Source organism: Aotus nancymaae, unplaced genomic scaffold (assembly GCF_030222135.1).
Source record: "Aotus nancymaae isolate 86718 unplaced genomic scaffold, 86718_ANA_hifiasm-v0.15.2.pri h1tg000014l, whole genome shotgun sequence".
NCBI classification, from domain to species: Eukaryota; Metazoa; Chordata; class Mammalia; order Primates; family Aotidae; genus Aotus; species Aotus nancymaae.
Window position 1 is genome coordinate 13881868 of NW_026988425.1, and position 15706 is coordinate 13897573.

The following is a 15706-nucleotide window of genomic DNA, read 5'->3' on the forward strand; positions in this document are numbered from 1 at the left end:
TTGGATCATGGGGGCAGTTCCCCTCCTCATGCTGTTTTCATGATAGTGAGTGAGTTCCCACAAGATCTGAAGATTTAAGAGTCTGTGGCTGTTCCCTTCTCACTCCCTATCTCCTGCTCTACCACTGTGAAGACATGCATGCTTCCCCTTCATCTTCCATCATGATTGTAAGTTTCCTGAGCCCTCCCCAGCCATATGGAACCGTGAGGCAATTTTAAACCTCTTCTGTTTGGGTAGTTCTTTATAGCAGTGTAAAAATGGACTAATGCAACTACATACGTACCTGAATAATTGCTATATTCTGCATCTATTCCTATCAGGTGAATTCTGAGATTAGGCACTGTGACTGGTTGGTTTTTTTTTGGTTTGTTTCTTGTTTGTTTTTTTTTCACCATTGCATCACCAATTCATCAGAGTGTCTTCACAGAAGGTGCAAAATAAATATTTTTTAAATAAATCAATATTGGGACAGTTGAAAAAGACTGTTGTATGACTCTGCAATGGTACCAAGCCCCTGGCTGCTTTTTTCCCTCCATGTCTAAGACCATCAAGAAGTCTCTTCATCACAGGACAGATTCATTCAATTTGTCCTCCCTTGCCCACCTGATTGTGGAATGCCCAGCACCTTTGGTGGGAGAAGCTGGGGTGGGGGTGGGTGGCTATGCAGAAAGTGGCCTCATTGACTCATCTCTGCTTCACAGGCCAGCCATGTTGATTTAGGTCCTAAAACCTCTTGGTTGTTTTCATGGTCTTTTTCTGCTTTGTGTTTCCAAGACTCATGCATTCATACTAACAGATGTTTATCACAAAATCATATGAATGATACATTTTCAAATTATTTGATAAAAAAATCCAGTTTTGAAAGCTTATTTCTGGATACTTAGTGCTAATTACCTCCTTTTATGATAAACAACAATTACGAACAAGGCATTTACTAAAAACTTTTTATTAATTCCCATGATATCCACATTTTCATTACTTGCTTTTCAAAATGAAATGATTGTTTCACCACAATTCACACAAATCAATGGATATATTAATCCACACCAAAAGAAAAGACTCACATGAAAACGGTATGGTCTAAGATGGTGGGAGTCACAAGAGCCACTCAGGCCTACCTCTGATTATCATGAGCGTGAAACAATGATCCTGGTACACAGAACAAAGCCCAGTAAGAGGGTCCCACACTTGTCTCCTGGTATCCCCCTCCCAAAAACCGTTTATCCAAAAATAATGTAGTTATGCAGATCCAGAGCTAACCAAAAGTTTGTAAACCACAATTCTAATTTAATACTGAACAAATTTTCTAGTCAATAGGTTAGATGAAGAGTTATTAATAGCATGTAACCAGAATTTAAAGAAAAATACGTGAAAAGTTCCTTTGATAATGTTTCCAGATTAGTCAAAGTCCATAAGAAACACCTACACACCACCTAAGATTTCTACCCTTTCTTTGTATCTCCTAATCATTACATTTTTTTAAGCCAACTATAACTAACTCTTCCTATCACATCTCTTGTTTGTTTATTTGTGACAGTTTCACTCTGTCACCCAGGCTGGAGTGCAGCGGCGTGATCTTGGCTCACTGCAACCTCTGCCTTCCCAGGTTCAAGAGATTCTCCTGCCTCAGCCTCCCAAGTAGCTGGGATTACAGGCGCCTGCCACCATGCCCAGCTAATTTTTTGTACTTTTAGTAGAGACGAGGTGTCACCATGTTAGCCAGGATGGTCTTGATCTCCTGACCTTGTAATCTGCCCTCCTCGGCCTCCCAAAGTGCTGGGATTACAGTAGTAAGCCACCACGCCTGGCCCACATCTGTTTCCAGTTTTCTATGTCACCATCTAATCTTTGTCCACATGCAAATATATTTTACCATTATAATTACAGTATATTCAATATTTTGTAAACTAAATCTTTCACTTAACAGTCTGAGTTTACCATTTTCATATTATGGAATCTTCTAAATTGTTTTTTATGGTTGCCCAATATCTCCTAATTTCCTTAAGCCTGAGTATTGAACATTTATGACACTTCCATTTTTTTTTGTTATAAAATGCAATTTTATATAGACTTTGTTTTCAGTCTTTTAAGTTGCTTCCTCGATATAGAGAAAATAAGATCCAAGAATGTGAATATTTTTATGCCTCTTTCTGTATTTAATTATTTTACAGAAAGGTTCGGTTGATTCACATTGCTCTAGCAATGTGTGAATGGACCAGTTTTACTGACAGCATGTGATGATTTGCTTTTAGCTTTAATTTTTTATTAAAAGAGTTATCAGTTAGTATCTCATTAGTAATTATAAGTAGGCTGAAGCACTGTTTAATGTTTATTCTCTATAAATTGTCTATTTACATTCTTAAACCATTCTTCTATTTCCTTCTATTTTTTAAAAGGTATTTTTAATTGGCTGCTTCAAACCCTGAAAATAAGTCTCTTAACCTGACCTAAATGCGAAAGGCAATAGAAGCAAAATCAGCACAAACTTGCCCTGTTACCTTCAAGAACTTGGCTGTTACCAGGCCATATTAGCAGAAGAATAATTCCTCCCAGAGAAATGCTGTCTGCTTGCCCTAGTCAGTCTTCAGAGCGAAGTAAGCAGAAAATGCACCACTGTGGATTTGAGGGCCACATTTCATTAGGAAGTTGTAAGTTCACTTCTACATCACTAAATAACATTTTCAACAAACACAGATGTTGGTCACTAATGATGAAACAGGTAAAATATAAGCATCCAATGAAGGAGTAGGGAAAACCTAAGCAGCTCATGAATTGCAAGAGTGACCTGACGTACACTGTCCGGCAGACATACGAAAGAAATAAAGGTTATAATAACTCAGATCTTGCATTTTCCAAAGCATTGGGTGGGTACACTCCCCACATGTTACTTGACATCACAGAGAAGGGCAACCCCACGGAGCACCCAGTGTTCAGGGGTCTGGACCGTCCTGAGGTCCACAGCGGCAATGTAGTTCAAGTCCGTTCGAACTGGCTTCTTATAGATGGGACAGGAGTAAAACCGAGGATCTCGTAAAGCTACAAAAAAAAATCATAAAAAAGAACTTGGTGACTTTCTCACTTAAGAGCCCAAGGAGAGTACAGAGCAACGCTTCTGCATTCTGTAGGTCATTTTAAAGACAGATGGGTTTGGCAGAATGAGGGACATTCTTCCTGAGGTCAGGCAATCCCTGGATGCGAGGCAGACGCTCCCACAGGGTGCCAGCAGCTGTGGCAAGACAACCATGTAGCCTCTGGTGGACCCCGCTGGCCCCTTGCCCTGAAGCATGAACATTAACTCATGCCCACATGCTTCTTCTCTCTCCTTTGCACCTGTCAACTCAACATCCCCCTCCATCTGTCCTCCTTCACCTCCCCATCAAACCTTGAGCACACACGAGTATCACTTTTAATCAGACATCCAGCACCACTGTCACTACTTTATTATTTCAAAATCTTCACCCCTGCAGGCCATAGTCTACATCACGTTTTAAATCCCAGCACAAAGGGTGCCTTCCTGCCCCCAACTAAACCAGGTATTGTGAATTCTCCATATATGTACAGAAATAAAATGGCTGGGAAGCAGAGAGCAATGGCCCAGTTCAGCTCCCTGAGATTCAATCTACCTTTCTGGAGTAGAAGAATAGATGAAGTTTCTAATATGACACTGCAATGAAAGGCAATTTATGTATGTCTATCCTTCAGAGATCCTTTGTAACACATCCATCTCCACCCACAGGCTCCCTTTCTCTTCAGCCTTGGAAACCCCATGCTCAGAGACAGGTCCGGGACTGTGGGGACTTAAACTTACACAATTCATGAGGGACCTCTTTAAGAAAAAGAGTCAAATTTACAAATAAAAAAGCAGGCTTTGGAAGGAGCCGCTGCCTGTGAGCAGCCTGGGAATTGAAGCCTCATTAGTTTCTTAGGAAATCCACTCTGTCCACAGTAGTTTATCTGCGCATCTCCTAACATGCATCTCAGAAAGTAGTATATTATTTTATATTCTCTTCCAGATTATAAATTTTTCGAGGACAAGAGTATATCTACACCCATCTTTGAACTCTTCTGGAAAGTCAATATAAAAAAAACCCTAGCTTAACTATTGAGGTGAAATCACATTTAAACAAGAAGATGCTCTGCTTTTGTCAATTAATGTTACAAACATGGGTACTGAAACATATCAGAGTTATTGAATTTATTTTTCAAAACTGACATGCTCAATAATTTACCTTTTCCAGAAAATTACAAAAGTAAGGCACTATCAGAAGCTAAGTCTCATTATTTGATCCAATAGAACTTTCAACCTGCTGTGCCCTGTGTTTTCACATATCCACTATAAATTTAATTAATCGTATTGGAAGAAGTGAAATATTTGAATATAATAATATTATACATAAGTTTCAATATAAAATAAGTAATTCTAAAGCAGTGCTTCTTAACCTGGTACAATTCTACCTATGGGGGACATCTGCCAATATCTGTAGGGATTTTTGGTTAACACAACTGTGGACTTGCTACTAGCACTTTCATGGATAGAGGCCGGAGATGAAGCTAATATCCTATAATGCACAGGACAGTTCCCCAAAAATAAACAGTTATCCAGACAAAAAATGGCAATAGTACCAAGACTGAGAAATCTTCTTCTAAAACAACAAAGAAATTTTATATTATTTTAAAACTCTGTTTCCTTAATCTCATGAAATTAATAATTAGAAACAACCTAAAATAATGTGACACCTAATTTTTAAGTCTGGGAATAACTTTTCCAATTTCTATGATTATATTACTAATAATAATAATTAGGCAAATATATAGGAAAAATTCTGAACAAGTAAATGAATAACAATGAATCATGGAATGCAGTTAATATGAACTATTACTCACTGATATAGTTAAATCCTTTAATCCTAGGATCTTTAAACATGTAACAAATATATAACTCATTCTTCCTCCTGTGGCAAATTTGATTAACAACCATTTTATAAACCTTGGAGTAAGCCTTTGGTGCCTTACATCTGAATCTCATGATAATTACAGTAATTACAACTTGAGAAGTATTTGACTACTTGGATTTTAATCCCAAAAGAAAAATGGAGGGAAAAAAATAGCATTCTCTTCAATAAGCAGGTAAAAATAGTTTTCTGAAATATTTATCCAATTCTATTTATTTTTAATTGCGTCAGAGCTGAAGGTGCTCATGCCGAGTCACAGCGTGCAGCAAACTTCTGCAGCAGGATTAGAAGCCACTGAAGATACAATGCCACGGTGAGAAACGCTGACAGATGCTACACAACTACAGAAACAGATGCTTCGAAACCATCCCCCTGCTTAGACAAATAACTTTGGAGACAAAAATAAGCGTGCTAGGTAGGTAGAACAAATCAGCTAAATATGCTTAAAGTCTCTGGGTTCCAGAGGGAGGAAGAGAGGGAAGAGGTTGTGCAAATTGGCGAGCTGTACACTTTAGGACCCTAAAGGTTTTAATGAACCACCTTGGGGGAATTTCATTTTCTGGCTATTTAACTTCCCTATCTATCCTACGTTTTTCATCTACATGTGAGTATACATTCCATATATTCCTTCCAATATCCAAAATAACCATTACATAGAGAGTCTCCATGGAACCGTTTAGTCATTCTTTTATTTAAACATCCTTTTGCTAATAACATTTAAATTACTGGAAAGTTCACTCTTAACATACAGTATTTCTTTCAATCCTTTAAAAAGCATGTGAGTTAAGCATGTAAACAATAGTAACAATTGAAAAAATGTGTTATATGCTTCCTATGTACATAACATTGTCAATTTAATTCTCTCAACAATCCTATGTGATGGGTGCTACTATCTAATCATTTTACAGATTCAAAAACTGGAACATAAGGAGGTGAGTTGTCCAAGATGGGAAAGTCATAGACATAACTGAGAATGAAACCTGGTCAGAATGGACCCATGGCCTCTGTGCTTCATCTCTGCAGTACCTGGGATGCACTATGCATGTATACCTCTGTCTTTACAGAAACACGTGAAAATGAAATGGAGAGAACCAGATACCTGAGTTCAATTTGTGGCATACTTGAGATGCCTCCAAAGCCACATGACTAATGACTAGGATGATAAAGCCAGGAGAACAACCTGAATATCCTGGCCCCTGGCTCACAGTCCTCTATGGTGAACAGGGGCATGAGCACTTTTCAGTCTGCAGCATGAGGGAGGGAGGGGTGAGGAGGGAGAGCACCAGCCGCAGAGGGTTCCCCTGTGCTTCCCACTGCCTACAGTCTACCTTAGCAGGTACCTGAGAAAAATTAGCTCAGGACTTCGATATGTGAGGGAGCTGTCCTGATTTTGAGTTTAGCCTTTATTTTCAAGTTTCGTCCCAGGCATTAAGAGGACACCTAAACACAGAATCTCAAGTAGAAGACTACCCATGGGAATTCCCAGAGGTTCGCATATACCCCACAACAGAGAAATGTGATTCTGATACCAGCTTTGCCTGTCAGTAGCCAGGAATCATGGCTGTGTCTCCAAACCCAGAGTCTCCAAACCTTAATTTCTCTATATGCAAAATGGGGATGATAAATTTGACAGAGTTGTGGTAAAGATTAAATAAGTTAGCACATGGAAGTGCCTGGTAAAGTATAATACCTGGAATGTAGAAGGTGCCTAAGATAGAGATGTCATTTGACACTTTTTTATCTCTCTGTCTCCATATACACATACACAAGCACATACACAAGCACATGCACATATACACACAGGCTTACACACGTACACACACACATGCATCTACTTACACATGGACCTTTTCACTGAAGCAAATTCCCAGACTCATGTTTCCCGTGACTTTAACAGACTTCCAGGCTTATGAGCTGATGGTGGATTAAATTCTGTGGGCTCAGGAGCCTGGAGATCTCCACTCCTGGTCACCACATATGGCTATCCCCACCCCAGCCCCAAATCTGCACAATCTCAGGTCAGAATGGGTCAGAGGGTGTTCTTAGATATACTTTTTCCTTAGCAGGAAATAACCCCTGAGACCCCTCTTGCACTTACTTAGTGACCAGTGGTACACAGAAGGCTTGCCTCGTCCCTTGCAAATGTTCCAATCATGTTTTTCCCATCATATCAGCTACAGCACTGAAGTTCATTGAGAATCATCAATCTGCTCATATAATAAATCTGTGAAAACACATATCTTTCCTCTATCTGTCCTTTTCAGCTTCCTTTGAGAATAGAGGATTTAGACAGTGTGTGTGTGGTTTTACCCTCTTGCTGAATTTAGTACTATTTGAAATGACTTTTCTATGATTTTCTAGCAAGAAACATGATTTCTTTTTAAAGTTTGGGGGTGTATCACTCAATTTTTAGAGTTAAAATAAATATCTATATTTCTTCTTGTTGAAAACAAACCAGTCCTATATATAAATTTTAATGATTATTTAAATTGAGAAATTTCCTTTCATGTTAATGTAAAAACTATTAACTATAAGAATTTCAATTTTTAAATGCTGCACTTTGGTCATTAATGATGCTACATTCCCCTCTAAGTCAATTAGAGCTCTGCTCAATTATCAAAATTGAGTAAAAATTAAAGGTATAGCATGAAAGAGGTAACAGAATGTTAGTTTTCCATCGCTATAGATACATCTCTTCAACAACAAAGCTATTTGGCAAACCAAGTTTCCACCAACGCTTACTGAAACCAAAAAAGGAATAAAGAACTAAAGTTTTCTTTTAATACTTTAAAATTGGTCCCTTTTTCCTTTGCTTATTTTATTTTCTCCCTTACCTGCTGCTAATGAGCATCACCACTGGCTAATGCCCAGCAGGGTGGGTATAGTTTTTCTATACAAATCTATTCTTAAATCATAAAGAATTGCCGGTATTATAAAATTATTACTTTATTACTACCATGCTGAGATGTTCAATGTCAAATTGCCATGAATTTTTATAGTTTAGTCACGAGCAAAAAAAGAAACATGTAACTCAACTGGAAAAAGATTTTTCTTTCATTTTATAAGGGAAACATTTTTATAACATGTTGCCTAGATGCAATGATATGATAAAGCAATTTTTCTAAAATACTATTTTTGGCTAAAAGAACACCTGATTATTATTTCTATAAAATAATTACTGTCCCAAGATGTCACACTTCCCTAAGAACCAGTAAATACAAAGCCATAGGCAGTATGCTTACCTAAGCCCAGGTAGACACATTCATCCTTTTAGATTCAGCTAATAAATATTGAAATACACCATGTACCAAGCAGTGTGCTGAGAACCATCATGTTCCAAATCTGATGCTCAACTCTCCCCTTCACAGGCTCCTCTTCCTTCAGCTTTAAACACTGGTCCCCTCCCAAGGTAATCCTTATTTCCTTCAACAAATCACACCCTCTCTAGCTTGTTGTCCTCAAAGCAAAAAATCATTTCTCTAGCAAACTTTTGTAAAGACTAAATGAGACATGGTGTGAAATCCACCTGTAAAACATTCTCCATAAATATCAGTTCTCTCTTCCAACTCCCCCATTTCCACCTCTACCTGAAGAGCCTCCTTTGTGTGGAAGATTTGTTATCCACCTACACACTGTTGCCATCCAGATATCCTGGACTGGATCTGTCCTCTAAATCCCAGAACTAAACTCTTCATCATACCCAGCACATCCATTAACACCTCATGACTTTCCACTCTTCACTCTGCTCCAGGATGTTAGCACAGCCTTTTTCTGTCACTTGGATCTCAGCTCAATATTCCTCACAGAACTCCCAAATTATCTCACACTCAAACCATCTATATGGCTTGAATGTATCCCCTAAAATTTCATGTGTTGAAAACTAACTCCTTGGTGCAACCACGTTGGGAGGTAGAGTCTAATAAGAGGTGATTGGGTCAAAAGGGTGAATCTCTTATGAATGAATTAATGTCATTATCATGGCAGTGAGATAATTATTGCAAGAGTGAGTTGCTATAAACCAAGTCCAGCCCCTGGTGCCTGTCTCTGTCTCACATGCTTATTTCTACCTTCTGTCTGTGACCATGGAATTACCCTCACCACATGCTGGTATCATGCCCTTGGACTTCCCAGCCTCCAGAACCACGAGCAAAATAAACTTCTGTTGTGTATCACATGCCCAGTCTGTGGTATTTTGTTATAACAACAGAAAATGGACTAAGACACCATGCATGTGGTTTTTGCAGAGAAACAAGAAGTATCTAAAATCAGTATGTTCATTTCTAGTCAACTTCCATTATTCACAGTAGTTATGTTCTATAAAGTCACCATGAATATCGAATTAACAAATGCCAAGCCACTGCTCCTAGGTGAAACGCAGGGTTAGTTTCCTGCAAGCCTCTGGTTACAACGTTTCCATCAACCAGTCAATACATAATCTTGTTTTATGTGTGCTTCTGTTTAAGAATATCTTTTTAATATATACTGTTGATTTATTACCATTGCACTGGAGGCCAACAGCACTATAACTAATGCCTGAAGGAAGTTTGTCCAACACATGTATTTTCTCTATAAGGCACAGCCTTCTTGTGCTCAGAAACAGCAAACTTCAACACTACACGTGGGGACCATTTTAAATAGGAAAAAGTTACAAAAAAAAATTGAAAAACACGGTACTAAAGAGACCACAAACAGGACACTTAGTTGTAATATGAAAGCTGGAACAAGAAGGCACAGCCTCACCTTGTCTGGCCCCAGATGGGAATATGTATGTCTGGCAACTCCAATGTCTGGCTGCTTTGCACATGTCTGTGAATGACCATGTGAATGACCATAAAAGTGCCATTAGTATTGATTTGGGGGCTACAAAGAAATTGTAGCAGGTAGGCAAATTCACAAATACAAATCTGTGAGTAACAAGGCCCAACTATATCTGCTTCTTTTATGGCTATCACCCCTCTTTGCAACTCAGTTCTACGAGAATGGGAACCCTGTTTGCTCTTTTCTCAGTGCTGCGACTCCAGGACTAGGGCAGTGCATGGGAGATAGTCAGTAAGTAGTCATTGAATAACCAAGCGAGCTAATGCTATTTCTCTCTGCCACAAAAAAAAAAAAAAAAGTCTTTCTCTAACTCCCCATCACTCTCATTCTTGTCCTCCAAAGCACATCTCAAAAGCAATCACCCCTAAGCTCCTAGACATATTTATGTTTTCTTTCTGGGTTCCATGAGCATCTAGAATATATCTCTTTCATAAAGTGTATCAATTTGTATTTTCATTATTTATTTACTATGGGTCTTCTTCACTAGACTGTGAATCTCTGGGGGCTGGATCTGGTTCATAATGATCTTTGCATCCCTAGCACCTAAGGTTATTGGCTGGTATCTATTAGACATCCAGCAAATGTTAGCTTAAAAAATCAATACTTATAGTCTGTAAATTATTTTATCTCTTTACTTGTTGGAATCTGTTGTGCTTCTATCATAAAATCAGACCTTCTTTGGAATCCACTATCATGGCTACAGTTTATGGTTTATGCTTCTAAAATGAACAGGAAATTCCCTCATGTGCTAAAATGTGGTTATTGTTGTAGACATGTTAGTTGAGTGAAAGGTGACAACAAAAGCCTCCAGAAAATATCAAGCCAGTAATGAAAAATAGTTTAGGGATTTTTAGACTTGTCAAATACAGCTTAGATAATTTTGTTAAAGTAGAATGACATGTGTGCTTCACAGAAGTGTTATTACATTCAAAGACTGAAATAAGAACCTAGTATTTGACCATTAGCTATAGGATCCAGCCAAATGCCTCTGAACTTGATCTGACTCCACTACGTGGCTCAAACTTCCAAGTTGGTAGAGCTACAGCCTCCGATTGAGCCCTGTATAGTCAATCTAGAAAGTCTCCTTACCACAGCTCACACCACCTTATTGTATCCATTCTTCAGAGTTCGGTCCGGCCCAAATCCTCCTGAAACTCAGTTCCTGCCCACTTCATCCCGCTGTTATCTCACCCTCCTTTCCCATGCTTATTATCTATGCCAAACATTTCTTTCTTATCTCATCAGCTAATATTTCATGACTATCCTTACACATGAATCTGCTTTATTAGACAAGCAAGTACTATATAGAACCTCTGCCTCCTCAATAGTAGTCAAGAAAGTGCCTAGAGGTCAGTAAATCCCCAATAAACATGAGTGTGAATGTAAAGGCAGTTGGTAAAACAGTAAAATCTCTACTACATGATAACAAAAACATTGAAATCCTGTGTTGATAATGTCATCCGAACCAACAATGTGAACCCTTCCTGAAGGTACAAGACAACTTACTGTTGTTTTCTGCATAAATCCTTATGACAGGCATCATCTCGAAGAGCACTTTTGGCTTTGATTCAATGAGTTTCATGTTCCTCTTGTCCCAGCCAGCACCTTCAAGATATAAGCCATAGACGTAGACACCCTCTGTGGCGGGGGCAGAAATGTCATCCTTCATCCATTTGGTGACTTCATTGCGAAGCACCATATTGTCCAGAGCCCAGCCTTTGGTGGCCCGAGTTATTTCCTATTCAGTGCAGCAAAAGATAAATGGAGCAGTTAGAGGCTTGCTTAATAAAAAGAGCATAACAATAATGAAAGCTTAGTTCTAAATCACTCTAGCTCAAAGGACATACAATAGTATTTAAAGAATTAGCAAGATTCTCTCGTAAAAAAAAAAAAAATCCTAATTTAGCTATGTTTACTTTAAAAAGAAATGCAAAATCAAATCAAATACAAAAATAACAAATAAATATTTTGAAAGTTGAGTGAGCAGCCTGAGAACAAGTGGCTGGGATTTATGTTCATGACAGTGTAACTGCTGGCACCAAAAAGAGACAGTCATTCTCTGTCTCGTTACAGTCTTTAAAACTATAATGAAAGAAAACCTTGTGGAGGAAAATTATAACAACACAATGGGTGCAAATCAAACCTCTTACTTGTCGCATTGCAGTTAAAAATCCCTGGGGGTTAAAAAAGCCTGTCATCCAAAAGCAGTGAGGTCGGCCATTGAAAACCCACGAGGTAAACTGGCTGTTTCTTTCTATAAGTTCAGTAAACCAGAAACCCAGAGTACTTGAAACCCAAGAAGCCTGCAATGAAGACATTAAAACAATTAATCGTTATAAGTTTAATACTGCAGTGTAAACCAGCTGTGTTCACTGAAAAAAATGATGAAATATCAACTTCACTTTTGTAATGAAAAAGTCCCTAAGTCATGAATTTTCCCTGGATTCTGGCATAAACTTTTCAAATTATTCTGTCTCCTTAGCAACAGTAATGATACAAAGATATGACAGAATATGCTAGTCACCACAGGAACATCAGATCAATTCACAGAGCTGTTCAAGATGTCTAATGTCAATTGAATCACTTTCCATGCACCAATATATTTATCACTGATTCTGCTATAACAGAATCAAAACAATTTATTAGATTAAAGGCTTTCATCATTTTTCCTTAGGTTACAATTTCAATCTATAACACATAAAAAAGGATTTTATTTACATAAATATGCTCCTGGCCTTATCAAGATAAATCATCACTTTAAAATAGATCCCGTGCATGATGAGTTGTAGAAGACTTGCTACACTTATTTTTAACGGGGTAAACGACAGTTATTTTCTGGAATGTTTGTCCCTTTGGAATACACTTTTATTTCCTCCCATGAAGGAGCAAAAAATGGGAACCCAAGACCCTTTCTCATTCACAAATTATCTGCGTGTATTGCTTCTGACTTTCTCCCTGAATTACCCTGTGGAGCTTCTATTATGATAACTGGCGTGGAAATGTCATTAATGTCATCAGCAGCAGCACTGGAAGCTATCTTCAAATCATAGATTGTAACATTTCACTGTAATTGCAATATTTTAGGTAGGAATAAATGTAGTAATCAACCTGGGTAGGTATAACACTTGAATTTCAAATACCTTAAGAATTAATTTGCCAATTGTTCAAGAGTTACTGAGATTCCAAAGACCGATAATAAGCTGAGAAGAATAAAAACTTGAATAAAATGATCATAATTTAAGAATGAAATCACTCATTGTCTCCTATCTTTATAGTTCTGTTAACTAAAAGAGATGTGTGTTTATACTATGTTTGGTCTGAGGGCAGAGGGAGCCCTTAACGAGAGAGTTCCCCCAGACAGAGATTCCTGTTCCAGAGCCAGAGACTCCCAGTTCCTACTGAGGTGGGTGATCTGGTTTGGTAGGGAAGGAACTCACAATGGCTGGTGGTCTGGAAGAGTCCCCCTTTGTCCTTGGCAATGAGAAGAGGCAATTCAGACAGAAAACTCTCTGGCATGTGCAATGGATTTATTAAAGATGAAAAGGAAATAAAGGAATCCGGTCAAAGCTGATTCTGAGTATCTAAGCTATGTGATTAGAAGGATGAGGGGTGCTGTCATCAAGTAACACGGAGAAGACAACAAGAAGCAGTCCTACTTACTATATGCTGAACTCACTGCCTCATAATCTGCTGAAGCCCTGGAGAACACACCTGAGGCTCAGCACTAAACAAATCCTACCGCCTTCTCATTTAGCCAGGTAACCTACAGAGGCCAAGCCTCTATCCTCCCACCCACCAACTTCATATCTGTATTCTGCCCTCTCTGTGCAGCCCTCAACCTGACCCAATCACCCTCTGTCCTTGGCAATAAAAGAGGCAAGCCCCCCTCCCAAGCCTTTCCACTGTACCTTCAGCATCTTTAGTACTATGATCAGAAAACTCTTCCAGATCCTCCACCTCATTCTGGAGCATTCTGTCCATCCCTTCTCTTAACTGAAGTCTGCTCTCCACCCTACACGCTACACCCAGGACAGACTGTTTCTTTCACAGCCTTCTCCAAATGTAGGCTACTGATTTCCTCATACTCTACAATCCTCAGGACCAAGGGAAGAAGAGATGACTTGTTGTTTCTGTTATTGTCAGGTTATCACATTACCTCATTGTCTTCCTTAGTCTCAAGCCATCTGGACATACTATCCTTACCCCTTCTTGTTTCTGTCACCTACTGGTCACTTCCTCTTATTCATGAGGGAATTTGGCTCCTGGTTTACTCTTCTGCTCGGTTCCCCCAAGTAATCATGAGTGTGATGATGACGATGGTGTTGGTGGTGGAGGTGGTGGTAGTAGTGATGGTAGTGGTGGTGGTGATGGTGAAGGCAGTAATGGTGGCTGTGGTGGTGACAGTGGTGGTGATGATGGTAGTGGTGATGGTGGTTTTGGTAGTGATGGTGGTGCTGGTGTGGTTTTGCTATTAATAATCACAAGCAGTTACATAGCACTGGCCACATGCCGCGTGCTGTTCTAAGTACTTCACACACACATCAACTCATTTAATCCTCACAAAATGCTAGGAATTATATAATGCTATTGTTTCCCTTTGACAGATAGGGAAACTGAGGCACAGAAATCCAGCTAGCATACCACAAGTTAGATAGCCTATAAGAGACATGATTTGAACCTGGGTATTCTGGCCAAGTAAGTGCATACTCAAAACCCACATACTGTCTTTATGTACTTTCATTAATCACTCTAGGTGACTTAGCATCCATGTGAACGATGCATTTCACATCCTGCTATCTTATCCCATGACCCTCTGCTCACTAATGACCCTAATGTCCATTCCATTTTATTCGTCTACTCCCACACCCTCGTGTGAAATTTTGTCATCCTCAAACACTAGCCTGTTGGGAGGTGCAGTTTTTTCCACTCCTATATTTCCTTCCATGGAGAGAGACTTTATTTAACACTCCAAGCTCCTTGACTCTCTCATTTCCACACTCCCAGGAGGTAAAGAGACTCATCTGGCTCGTGACTGTTTCAGAATCGGGTTCTGCTCATCAGATGTCCCATGTGCCCCCTATACTTCCCAGCCTCCCATGCAGTTAGGCTGGGTCCAAGGCTCTAGTTCTGATCCACTGCCTGTGAATGGAAGTGGCATGGGGCACTTTCTGATCCTGGGGTGCCTTGTCCATGTCCCTTCCCTCTGCTGTGATGACTTCAGAAGCCACATGCTCCAGGTGGCACAGTTCCCAGATGACAAGACCTCCATCAGGAGGGTCCCAGAGTAACTGTGTGGTGCCAAGGATGCACGCAGCTGGTGAGAGATATGGAAGTGGGGTGCAACTAGAACAGCAGCTCCTGAAGTATGATCAGTGGCTCAGCACTGGGGCAGCAGGGGGTTGGAGAAGTCACAGCAGCAGTGGAAAGACGGAGATACCGTTAGGAAGCCCAGCCAGCCAACCCCTTCTGCCTTTATTGCTGGGGGTAGCAGGGAACAAGGAGCACACACTCTCTTCTGCTCCTGCACACTCGAGCTTCCCAGAGAAGTCTCTGTAGAGGAAGCTATCTAGTATAGTGCCGCTGGTGGGTAAGTCTGTCTAATTCTGAATTCTGTTTTAGAAACCCCAAAACTCACCTTCCAGCAGATAGAAGCCACATTGTTCAATATTAGCTTTACCAGTAAATGTTCTCTAATCTGCACTACTCCTTTCCTGCCTCTTAATTGCTTTGGAATTCAGGTGGAGAAAAGAGCTAGCTATTTACTCGCCTTAAGAAATCCAACATGCACCACCTCCATTCCACATTCCATTCTTCAACCACAACCTCCACTTCCAGTTCGCTTGTTCAAGAACAGTCCCTTGACCTAAGCCTGGTATCTGATTCTTTGGTTCCATCATTTTTACCTCATCTATAAATTTTGTCCCATCTCCATTTTG

General features: G+C 39.6%; 1 protein-coding gene across 1 annotated transcript in view; it reads right to left on the reverse strand.

The window, feature by feature from the left end:
• Positions 1–930: 930 nt before the first annotated feature.
• DNAH5 (dynein axonemal heavy chain 5) overlaps positions 931–15706 on the reverse strand; it is a 373821-nt gene continuing 359045 nt past the window's right edge. Inside the window, exons 77-79 of the mRNA XM_064375875.1 lie at positions 11921–12073; positions 11277–11508; positions 931–3036 (exon numbers count right to left, since the gene is read on the reverse strand). Of these exons, the coding sequence (XP_064231945.1) occupies positions 2885–3036; positions 11277–11508; positions 11921–12073 (537 nt within the window). The 3' untranslated portion in view covers positions 931–2884. The remainder of the gene's footprint in view (positions 3037–11276; positions 11509–11920; positions 12074–15706) is intronic.